The 13,215-nt window shown below is 44.0% G+C and overlaps 1 protein-coding gene across 1 annotated transcript in view; it reads right to left on the reverse strand.

Moving 5' to 3' along the window:
- The window catches only part of LARGE1 (LARGE xylosyl- and glucuronyltransferase 1), a 434,916-nt gene that overhangs the window by 136,357 nt on the left and 285,344 nt on the right, over nt 1–13,215 (reverse strand). Inside the window, exon 6 of the mRNA XM_069763144.1 lies at nt 5,837–6,008. Coding sequence (XP_069619245.1) covers nt 5,837–6,008 — 172 coding nt within the window. The remainder of the gene's footprint in view (nt 1–5,836; nt 6,009–13,215) is intronic.

Genomic DNA, 13,215 nt, shown 5'->3' on the forward strand with positions numbered 1-13,215 from the left:
GGAGGAAGGAAGAAAGGGAGGAAGGAAGAAAGGAGGCAAGAAGGAAGGGAGGAAGGAAGAAAGATAGTAAGGAAGGAAAGGAGAAAGGGAAGGAGGAAGAAAGGGAGGGAGGGAGGGAGGGAGGAAGGGAGAAAGGGAGGAAGGAAGAGAGGAAGGAAGAAAGAGAGTAAGGTAGGAAGGGAGAAAGGGAGGGGGAAAGATAGGGAGGAAGGAAGAAAGGGAGGAAGGAAGAGAGGAAGGAAGAAAGAGAGTAAGGTAGGAAGGGAGAAAGGGAGGGGGAAAGATAGGGAGGAAGGAAGAAAGGAAGGAAGAAAGGGAGGAAGAAAGGAAGGAAGAGTGGAAGGAAGAGAGGAGTGAAGAAGGGAGGGAGGAAGGAAATAAGGAAGGAAAAGAGAAAGGGAATGAAGGAAAAAAAAGGAAGGGCGTGAGGGAGGGAGAGATGGAGAAATGAAAAAGTAAGAAAGGAAAGAAGGAAGGAATAAGTGAAACAATACCATATGGCAGCTTGTTTGCCTCCATGGGTTGCTCTTCCTACTCCTGCCCTGAAGTTGCAATGTGCACATGGCAGCCCACTCATTACTTCAATCTGATATTCTAGATTAGCCGTGGGCGATTTCCAGTTTTGTGCTGGATTATTAGATTTCAGAGCAATGGCGGAAACGTCAGTGACTAGAGTCGGTCACTCCATAGTGTAACGACCAAGGACCGACCATAAGGATCTGGCACATATTATCATCCCTTCGGGAGGTGCAGATATGACCGGTACATCGGAGGGTTGGCCTCCACCACACGAGTCTCGCAGCGTCGATCTCATCATCTGCGGTTGATAGATGGCCGGCGGCGGCAGGCGAGGTGCGGAGGTGATGCCGATAGGATGACGGATGGATGGACTGTGCTAAGTGACAAATCGAGAGTGAAACAGTGATCGATGGAAGGTCCTTCTGGAATAATATTGTCCAAACACGAGACTCTGCCGCCCATCGTGTCAGTCCCTGTGACGTCCGTCGCCTGTCACAGAAGTCAGATGTGCGGAGGATCCTGAGAAGAGAGGATCCCCTAAAGACGTTCTGGATTGGTGGATGCTGGAGTGTAGGATTGTGCGGAGGATTTGCTCCCGTGCGCCCCGGTGCGTACAAGGGACAGGTGCAGTCCTCACAGACGTTTACTGAGTCAGTTTACAGACGCAATGTATTGTAAATCCGGTCACATCCATCTCCGGCTGATTTCTAATTCCATGTGCAGCGTTGAGGCGGAGGCGGCACAGATAGGACGAGGATGTGGTCGGGGGATACTCTGTGAAGGACGGGAGATAGGAAATGAAATGATTTAGAAGATTGGGGAACAGCTGAATGAAGATGGAAGAAGCAATAACACCAGGCTCGCGGGTTGTTGGGCACGTCTCATCCGGTCGGGGCCTCTTCGTAGTTTCCATATTTTGACGATTAATAGGTGTTTCAGCTGTGTCCTCCAATAAGTTCAATGAGTATTCAAGCAGTTTGTGTCCACGCTGCTGACAAACCCAACTAATGACACTTTGATGGGTAGCTGATGTATTGCTGTGCAGCTTTGCATTTTAACTCTGTGACAAACCCAGCTCGGCTACTTCTGATATTTCAAAGGGTAACTCTGCTGAATCGCTGTGCAGCTCCTCATTTTAACTCTGTGACAAACTCACCTCTGCTACTTATGATACCTCAATATGTAACTCTGATGTAACACTGTGCAACTCCTCATTTTAACTCTGTGACAAACCCAGCTATGCTACTTATGATACCTCAAAATGTAACTCTGATGTAACACTGTGCAACTCCTCATTTTAACTCTGTGACAAACCCAGCTCTGCTATTTATGATACCTCAATATGTAACTGATGTAACACTGTGCAACTCCTCATTTTAACTCTGTGACAAACCCAGCTCCGCTACTTATACCTCAATATGTAACTCTGATGTAACTCTGTGCAACTCCTCATTTTCACTTTGCGACAAACCCAGCTCTGCTACTTTGATGGGTAACTCTGATGTATCACTATGCAGGCAGCTTCGCATTTTAACTCTGTGACAAACCCAGCTTTGCTTCTTCTGATTCCTCAATATGTAACTCTGATGTATCACTGTGCAGCTCCTCATTTTGATTCTGTGACAAATGCAGCTCTGCTACTTATGATACCTCAATATGTAATTCTGATGTAACACTGTGCAACTCCTCATTTTAACTCTGTGACAAACCCAGCCCTGCTACTTATGATATCTCAATATGTAACTGATGTAACACTGTGCAACTCCTCATTTTAACTCTGTGACAAACCCAGCACTGCTACTTATGATACCTCAATATGTAACTGATGTAACACTGTGCAACTCCTCATTTTCACTTTGCGACAAACCCAGCTCTGCTACTTTGATGGGTAACTCTGATGTATCACTATGCAGTCAGCTTCGCATTTTAACTCTGTGACAAACCCAGCTCTGCTTCTTCTGATACCTCAATATGTAACTCTGATGTATCACTGTGCAGCTCCTCATTTTGATTCTGTGACAAACGCAGCTCTGCTAATTCTGGTAGTTCACTGGCTAACCCTGTTATATCATTGTACAGCTCTGTGACAATCCTTCAGATGGTAATTCTGCTATATCAATGAGCAGCTATGCACCGGACTCCGTCACAAATTCAGCTCTGCTATGGGTCATCTCTCTCTCTCAAACTTTCTGTCTTGGGAGCTCAGCTATATCAGTGTTTAACCCTGACTTTTTGCTGTACAAGCTTTGCTTTGGACTCTGCGTATAACCTAACTCTGTTGCATCAATGGGTAACTTTACCAGCTCTATTTTAGACTCTGTTGCAAACTCAGCTCTGCTGTATTGTTGTGTTATATCCGCTATACTGCTGGGCCAATTCTGAATTTGAACCCTTGGTGCAAGTCAGCTCTGCCCTTTTACTTTCTCGCCCCTTGAGACTACTCCGATCCCTTGTGAATTAATACTCTGCTACGCCAATAGCTGTTCTGCGACAATGGCCTCCAGAAATCCAATCTGACCAACCTGCTTCCCTGGCGCCATCTGTTAGGTGATGCGTTACAACTTCTCATCTGGTCCAAGGGCTTGGAGGATCCACCTCACCAGGTGAGATGTAATCGAAATGTGTCACCCCCTTCATGTGAATACGAGGACGTCACGGCACAATGGTATTCATATGTGATGGCTGCAGTCAGGCCCCTAGGGGTCTGTTCACACTGTTCACACCATGCAAGGTGCCAACATATGCATAATTCAAGCTCTGCATTGGCAGCCGGCCCATCCCTTACAACGGCAGTCAATTAACCAGCACCCGAAACACCGCTGACCTTTCCTGATATGTCTGATGTAGCGGCGCGTTGTTAGCAGCCGCTGAATGCGCAGCAGAAATGTGAACAGGTGCGACCCGCTCCGTTACCTCCTATCAATACACAGCGGCCGCCGGTCCATCGTTACACAGAGAGCGGCAGAGACATCACTGACAACCAGAGACTCGTTATCCCGACACAGAATAACCTGCCTGTAGGGATAATATCATACATTAATCATCTATTATCCATCAATCTATCTATTATCTTTCTATCTATCCATCTATCTATCATCAATCTATGCACAGTCACGGCCAAAAGTTTTGGCACCCTTGAAATTGTTCCAGAAAATGGTGTAGTTCTCCCAGAAATGTATTGCAATCTCACATGTTTTGTTATACACATGCAAATTGGAGATAATTTCACACAAAACCCCCAAAACGGGCTGGACAAAATTAACAAAAAACTTTTGTTTCAAGCATGTGATGCTCGTTCAAACTCACCTGTAGCAAGCAACAGGTATGGGAAATATGAAAATCACACCTGAAACCAGATAAAAAGGGGAGGAGGTGACTCAATCTTTGCATTGTGTGTCAACAATAATCATGAAAAACAGAAAAGGAGAAGAGAACTGTGAGGACTGGAAAAATATCAACAATCTCAAGGTTACAAGTCCATCTCCAGAGATCTTGATGTTCCTTTGTCCACGGTGCACAACATATTCAAGAAATTTACAACCCATGGCACTGTAGCTAATCTACCTGGATGTGGATGGCAGAGAAAAATTGATGAAAGGTTGCAACGCCGGTCAAAGAAACATCAAGATCTCTGGAGATGGACTTGTAACCTTGAGATTTTTTTTATATTTTTCAACAATTTTGGTTCTGAAGCCCGCAGACAGTGCTCTCCTCTTTCTGTTCTCCATGCTTAGTGTGGAATGGAAATATTGAGAGAACTTCTCCTCTTTTTATCTGGTCTCAGGGGTGATTTTCATATTGCCCACACCTGTTACTTGCCACAGGTAAGTGTGAATGAGCATCACATGCTGGAAACAAAGTTCTTTACGCACAATTTTGGAAAGGTGCCAACAATGTTGTGGTTTTGTGTGAAATTATGTTCAATTTGCCTTTTTTTTCTCAGTTTTTTTGGGTGTTTCATTACAGACAAAGGAAATAAACATGTGTTTTATAAAACGTGTAATTACAATGATATTCTGGGAGAAATACTTCCTTTTTGGAACAATTTCAAGTGTGCCATCACTTTTGGAGGCCAAGACTCCCTCAATTATCTATTTATGTATCTATTATCTATCTATCATTTATCTATCTATTATCTATCTATCTATTATCTATTAACTATCTATTATCTACTTATGTATCTATTATTTACTATCTATTATGTATCTATCTATCTATTATCTATCTATCTATCTATCATCTATCTATCTATCTATCTATCTATCATCTATCTATTATCTATCTATCTATCTATCATCTATCTATCTATTATCTATCTATTATATATTATCTATCTATCTATCTATCTATCTATCTATCTATCTATCTATCTATTATCTATCTATTATCTATCTATCTATCTATCATCTATCTATCTATCTATTATCTGGCACCCAACTTTCTCAGAAAGAGATAAAAGACTAGAATAAGAATTCTACTGAGATTTGTTTTTTTTTTATAACCCAGGCAAATGGTTCAAGAACACCAGCTACAGAAACTTCAGTAAAAACTCTTCCTAGTTGTGGTGGCCGCGGGTGGTCCGGGTCCAGGGAGCAGAAGGAGAAGTTGTGATCTGAGAACTTCCAGCTTCTGGCACTGAATCATGGTTTTCATGTCTCATTAGGAAGTGTCAGCGCTGACCTTTACCTGCCAGGAGGAGAGGCTGTAACACTAATCACCCCAGGTGCCGACCTTTATACCAGATCATCAGTACAAAGGAGAAGAGAAGAAACAAGGAAGAATTCTGTGTCCAACACGGGCTCTGGACCGAAGAGGCCGTTAACACTTACATGGTAGATTGTGCAGCCAATGTGTGCTGCAAGATAGATAGATAGATAATAGATAGATAATAGATGGATAGATAATAGATAGATAGATTATAGATAATAGATAGATAATATACATATAATAGATAGATGATAGATAGATAATAGATGATAGATAACAGATACAGTAGATAATAGATGGATAGATAATAGATAGATAGATAGATAGATGATAGATAATAGATAGATAGATGATGGATAATAGATAGATAGATAATAGATAGATAATAGATTATAGATAATAGATAGATAATAGACATATAATAGATAGATGATAGATTATAGATAATAGATGATAGGTAATAGATGATAGATGATAGATTGATAATAGATACATAATATATAAATAGATGATAGATAATACATATATAATAGTTAGATACTAGATAGATAATACCGTAGATAGATAATAGTGAGTCTATGGTAATGTATATAATAATGTAGCACCTGACCTTTGAACTTGTGGAATACGGCCCACAGCTCGGCAATGTCGGTGGCAAAGGTGATATCAGTGTCCAGGACGATGACCCGCTCCAGGCTGGCCGGCAGAGTCTTGGTGAGCACCAGCTTCATCAGCCCGTATATTCCTGAGTAATGCTTGTTTGGGATCCAGGAGACCTCCGACTGTAACAACAAGATACAGACACTAAACCTCAGGAGATGGCTGTGACTGTGCCCGTGTCCTCCACCACCTGATAGTAACACTGCCACCACGCATGATGCTTTTGTGGACGTGAGTAGCTTTAGTGGTGCAGGTATCCACATAGTTCCAGGCTAACCCTATTGTGATGAACCCGCACCTCGCCACTCCGACTGACGTCAGTATTACTTTGGAGGGATCACGCAGTACGATGTCCACACTTGCACCAACGTGACCTTACGCACCCCCTGGGGACGCGTAAGGTCATCTTGCCACAGTTTTACACAGACACCCCCTGTCCACACAGGCCCGCTAGGACTGCCACCAGTTCCTCTTTAGATATAAGCCTGATCTGATAACAGAATAATATGGGACCAGAAACCAGTCCCTGTAGCATGAAAAGCTTATCCGAGAACACGGACGTGTGGATTCGAGGATAGAGATAAAAGAGCAGCCCAAGGTTAAATTATATATTTAATTGCCTTAAGGGCACACTAGACAATATACTATATACACAATGGTTATACATATACAATGATCAGATATGCAAATACAGGTTGTAGTACAAGAGTATAAGTAGATGATACAAAAGTCAGTTACCGGCTTGATGTTTGGCCATTGGATGTTGGCACCCTTATGGGAGGTATGGGGGTAGCTATTTCCGGTTTCTTCCAACACGCTGCACGGCGTGACCTCCCTTGGCAGAAAACAAAGGCCCACATCATCGCACGTGCACTTAACCCTTGGGTCAATCACTCCCTTCCCCCCTTGGGATGGTCCTAGTCTCCCTCTCTCTTGCTCTGGCAGCAGAAACTCCTAAACCTATGATGGAGCATAACCTCTCTATGGAAGGTCATAGGATGGCGGTTTTGGCACCATCGGATCCAACCGGCCAGGCGTTACACTTGGAGACCAAACACGGGTTTGCTACCTGGCTTTTACTAGCTGTTCTACATAACTCCCTACTCCTGGGAGCTAGAATGGGTTGAGACCCCAGCGGGCGTTCGGCCCGTTCCCGAGATCTCGAAAACGTAACCGGTATACAGCTAGGACATACGATAAGTCTCCATAACTCCTTATGAAATTACATCTCTTGTCTGGCTGTGGGAATTCTTTCATCAGTTAATTAGCTTTACACCCTCGATAGTGATGCATCCTGCCAGGAATAGCTTGGTCCCAGCTATCTGCTGGAGGCGTAAATTTAGCTTGGCCACCTACCGAGAATGGTTTCCAGATATGGAAACCAGATACAATAGTTGATTATAGCCCCCATATTCTTCACACCTATATAATAACAAAATGGTGGAAAGAAATCCCATTAGCTGCAAGGAAATACTATTGCTTCGTGACTTAGTAAATAACCTGGTGGTTTTCATCTGATATGTGCATTCAGCATGAGATTCCTGAGCCTGAAACAATCCTCCAGGAGCCGCGAGTAAATAATCAAGATCAAGGGAAGGTTCCTACACAAGTAGCAGCATCATAAACACATATTACAGTCACATCAAGCACAACATTATCATATTATCCCCTCGACATCGGCCGCGGCAGAAAAGACCGAACCGCCTGCCGCCAGGGAGAGGAGGAATAGCCCAATAAGTACATTTTATGACCCTTTTTGTGTTGGGGTCCCGCTATATGGATGTTTTATCCTCTGGGAGGTTCACTGTACATCGTGCAGATCTCTGGTATCATCACAAGCAGTCATCAGTACTTGCTGGCAGCAGGTGGCAATGAATTGGGTGACGTGGGCTCAGGTGACTCATATCCTGTTAGTTTGGGCACTTTTTTTCCATTTTCTAAAGAGCTTTATAATTTGATTCTCCAGAGGTGATATACCGAGCGTATGAGAAAGGCGGGACAGGCAGTCTATAGGTTTGATTAAAAGGCCGTGTTGGACCTCAGTGTTCTCCACTTTTGATTTAAAAAGTGTTTGGTGCGATTATTCAGACCATGTATGCCTGAAGACGTACGTGAGTTTCAGCCTTGGCTCTATTGTAAGGTGCAAATACCTTCTGGTACTGGTACCTCCACAACATATTCTCTACTGTACAGTGCAAATACCTTCTGGTGCTCGTACCTGCACAACATATTCTCTACTGTAGAGTGCAAATACCTTCTGGTGCTGGTACCTCCACAACAAATTCTCTACTGTACAGTGCAAATACCTTCTGGTGCTGGTACCTCCACAACAAATTCTCTACTGTACAGTGCAAATACCTTCTGGTGCTGGTACCTGCACAACATATTCTCTACTCTACAGTGCAAATACCTTCTGGTGCTGGTACCTCCACAACAAATTCTCTACTGTACAGTGCAAATACCTTCTGGTGCTCGTACCTGCACAACATATTCTCTACTGTAGAGTGCAAATACCTTCTGGTGCTGGTACCTCCACAACAAATTCTCTACTGTACAGTGCAAATACCTTCTGGTGCTGGTACCTCCACAACAAATTCTCTACTGTACAGTGCAAATACCTTCTGGTGCTGGTACCTGCACAACATATTCTCTACTCTACAGTGCAAATACCTTCTGGTGCTGGTACCTCCACAACAAATTCTCTACTGTACAGTGCAAATACCTTCTGGTGCTCGTACCTGCACAACATATTCTCTACTGTACAGTGCAAATACCTTCTGGTGCTCGTACCTGCACAACATATTCTCTACTCTACAGTGCAAATACCTTCTGGTGCTGGTACCTGCACAACATATTCTCTACTGTACAGTGCAAATACCTTCTGGTGCTGGTACCTCCACAACAAATTCTCTACTGTACAGTGCAAATACCTTCTGGTGCTCGTACCTGCACAACATATTCTCTACTGTACAGTGCAAATACCTTCTGGTGCTCGTACCTGCACAACATATTCTCTACTGTACAGTGCAAATACCTTCTGGTGCTGGTACCTGAACAACATATTCTCTACTATACAGTGGAAATACCTTCTGGTGCTGGTACCTGCACAAAATATTCTATACTGTACAGTGCAAATACCTTCTGGTGCTGGTACCTGCACAACATATTCTCTACTGTACAGTGCAAATACCTTCTGGTGCTGGTACCTGCACAGCATATTCTCCACTATACAGTGCAAATACCTTCTGGTGCTGGTACCTGCACAAAATATTCTCTACTGTACAGTGCAAATACCTTCTGGTGCTGGTACCTGCACAACATATTCTCTACTGTACAGTGCAAATACCTTCTGGTGCTGGTACCTGCACAACATATTCTCTACTGTACAGTGCAAATACCTTCTGGTGCTGGTACCTGCACAACATATTCTCTACTGTACAGTGCAAATACCTTCTGGTGCTGGTACCTGCACAACATATTCTCTACTGTACAGTGCAAATACCTTCTGGTGCTGGTACCTGCACAACATATTCTCTACTGTACAGTGCAAATACCTTCTGGTGCTGGTACCTGCACAACATATTCTCTACTGTACAGTGCAAATACCTTCTGGTGCTGGTACCTGCACAAAATATTCTCTACTGTACAGTGCAAATACCTTCTGGTGCTGGTACCTGCACAACATATTCTCTACTGTACAGTGCAAATACCTTCTGGTGCTGGTACCTGCACAACATATTCTCTACTGTACAATGCAAATCCCTTCTGGTGCTGTTACCTGCACATTATATTCTCTACTGTACAGTGCAAATACCTTCTGGTGCTTGTACCTGCACATCATATTCTCTATTGTATGGGTCAAATACCTTCTGCTGTTGGTAACTGCACATCATATTCTCTACTGTACAGTGCAAATACCTTCTGGTGCTGGTACCTGCACATCATATTCTTTACTGTAAGGTACAAATATCTTCTGGTGCTGGTACTTGTACATCATATTCTCTATGGTGAGGGGCAAATACCTTCTGGTGCTGGTACCTGCAAATCATATTCTCTACTGTAAGGCGCAAATACCTTCTGGTGCTGGTACCTGCATATCATATTCTCCACTGTACGGGTCAAATACCTTCTGGTGCTGACACCTGCACATCATATTCTCTACTGTAAGGAGAAAATGCCTTCTGGTCTCCATCCATACAGTATAATGGTCTCACATAGTGCTATATAAAGTATAATGGCCCCACATAACTCTAAATACAGTATAATGGCCTCACATAGTGCTCCATACAGTATAATGGCCCTACATAGTCCTCAATACAGTATAATGGCCCCACATAGTGTCCTACACACCCTGGTGGATTCCACTCTTATATGTGAGTGAATATTTTGTGTTTGTGGAGTTTTCAGTTACCCCTTGTCTTTGTTGCCCTGTTTGTCGGGTTGGTGTACTGAAGTGCACAGTAGCGCCTCCTTTTCCCTGGGTGGGGGAAGAGAACACACTGAGGGCTAGCTTAGGAGATAAGGCAAGGGCGCAGGCCCCAGAGTTTTCGCCATCTAAAGCATCCCGGGTAACAGGGAGAGCTAGGGCACCCCCTAGGGTTTAGGCCAGGAATGGAGCCCTTAGCCCCTGATCACCCGACAACTGTGTCATGACAAGTTCTCTATACAGTATATTTGGCCCCACACTGTCCTCTATACAGTATACTGGCTCCACATAGTGCTAAATACAAAATAATGGGCAGCACATAGTGCTCCATACAGTATAATGGGCACCACATAGTGCTCCATACAGAATAAAGACACCACATAGAGCTCCATATAGTATAATGGCCCTACACAGTGCTCTATACAGTATACTGGCCCCATATACTTCTCTATACAGTATATTTGGCCCCACATAGTCCTCTATACAGTATAATAGCTACACCTAATGCTACATACAGAATAATGGGCACAAAATAGTGGTCCATAGAGTATAAAGACCACACATAGTGCTCCATACAGCGTAATGGGCACCACATCGTGCTCCATACAGTATAATGGGCCCCATAGCTATGGGAAGGACTCCTTAGCTAAGTCCACATCATCCATTAAAAAGATACCAACCTAATCAAGTCCTCTACTCCTGTCGGCACCTAGGGAACTCTTGGCACCCTCCATGGCATGCAGACTATGAAGTACACAGACATGTATTAAAACAGAAAAATAAATATTGCAATATTCTTAGCAAAGCTTCTTAACCCCAAGCAAGAGCTTAATTGGTTTGTGCCTAGAGCCAGAGGATGAGAGTCTGAAGACTTGCACCACAATACCCTGAAATCTATCCTTACCAATGTACAACTTCAAATGGGGTAATATATTAATGCAGAACATGTAACAACAAGGTGTCGCTTGTCATGGGAGGCTTCAGCATCTATGTACGTGCCCAGCAGAGCCCCTTCTGGGTAATACCGAGGCACGGAGAAATTCCCAGCCAATGATTTGTGTTCCAAGTGCATTAATTGCTAAAAGAGGCTGCGAAGAATCGAGCCACAAGAGCCAATGTGTATGCAGCGCTTGTAAGGGAGCTCGTTACAACTAAGCCCTAAACTCTGTGACTACATGCCAGCAGCACTGAACCCTTTCACTGCAAGAGGCGCCATTGTTTACAGCCGGGTCTTCAGCGGGGCAATCGTATTTGTGACCTGTAGTTAGGAAAGTTGTAAAGATGCTCTTCTTTGGTGACTGTTATGTTTAATTGTATATTTAGCAGAGCTGTCTGCATATGTATCATATTCAATCTGTCAAGTGTAGCTTCCAGCAACTAAAGCTGTGCCATGCAGGCAGTTTATGGGGGACGTCCACTAGAGGGCAGCACTGAATGTGACATAAGCTCTGCCTGTGTGCACATAGTGTCACAGGGATGGGTATAGTGTCCACAGAGTAGATACAGAGCCGCATAGTGATCCCTCAGTACCTACAGTACCCTGACAGTAGTTATAGAGCCGCATAGTGATCCCTCAGTACCTACAGTACCCTGACAGTAGTTACAGAGCCGCATAGTGATACGTCAGTACCCACAGTGCCCTGACAGAAGTTACAGAGCCACATAGTGATCCCTCAGTACCTACAGTACCCTGACAGTAGTTACAGAGCCACATAGTGATCTCTCAGTACCTACAGTCCCCTGACAGTAGTTACAGAACCACATAGTGATCCCTCAGTACCTACAATACCCTGACAGTAGTTAAAGAACCACATAGTGATCCCTCAGTACCTACAGTACCCTGACAGTAGTTACAGAACCACATAGTGATCCCCCAGTACCTACAATACACTGACAGTAGTTACAGAGCCACATAGTGATCCCTCAGTACCTACAGTACCCTGACAGTAGTTACAGAACCACATAGTGATCCCTCAGTACCTACAGTACCCTGACAGTAGTTACAGAGCCGCATAGTGATCCCCCAGTACCTACAATACACTGACAGAAGTTACAGAGCCACATAGTGATCCCTCAGTACCTACAGTACCCTGACAGTAGTTACAGAACCACATAGTGATCCCTCAGTACCTACAATACCCTGACAGTAGTTACAGAACCGCATAGTGATCCCTCAGTACCTACAGTACCCTGACAGTAGTTACAGAGCCACATAGTGATCAATCAGTACCTACAATACCCTGACAGTAGTTACAGAGCCGCATAGTGATCCCTCAGTACCTACAGTCCCTTGACAGTAGTTACAGGGCCACATAGTGATCTCTCAGTACCTACAGTACCCTGACAGTAGTTACAGAGCCGCATAGTGATCCCTCAGTACCTACAGTACCCTGACAGTAGTTACAGAGCCACATAGTGATCCCTCAGTACCTACAGTACCCTGAGAGTGGTTATAGAGCCGCATAGTGATCCCTCAGTACCTACAGTACCCTGACAGTAGTTACAGAGCCGCATAGTGATACCTCAGTACCTACAGTGCCCTGACAGAAGTTACAGAGCCACATAGTGATCCCTCAGTACCTACAGTACCCTGACAGTAGTTACAGAGCCACATAGTGATCCCTCAGTACCTACAGTCCCCTGACAGTAGATACAGAACCACATAGTGATCCCTCAGTACCTACAATACCCTGACAGTAGTTACAGAACCACATAGTAATCCCTCAGTACCTACAATACCCTGACAGTAGTTACAGAACCACATAGTGATCCCCCAGTACCTACAATACACTGACAGTAGTTACAGAGCCACATAGTGATCCCTCAGTACCTACAGTACCCTGACAGTAGTTACAGAACCACATAGTGATCCCTCAGTACCTACAGTACCCTGACAGTAGTTA

This window comes from Ranitomeya imitator, chromosome 4, assembly GCF_032444005.1.
Source record: "Ranitomeya imitator isolate aRanImi1 chromosome 4, aRanImi1.pri, whole genome shotgun sequence".
In the NCBI taxonomy this organism is placed as follows: Eukaryota; Metazoa; Chordata; class Amphibia; order Anura; family Dendrobatidae; genus Ranitomeya; species Ranitomeya imitator.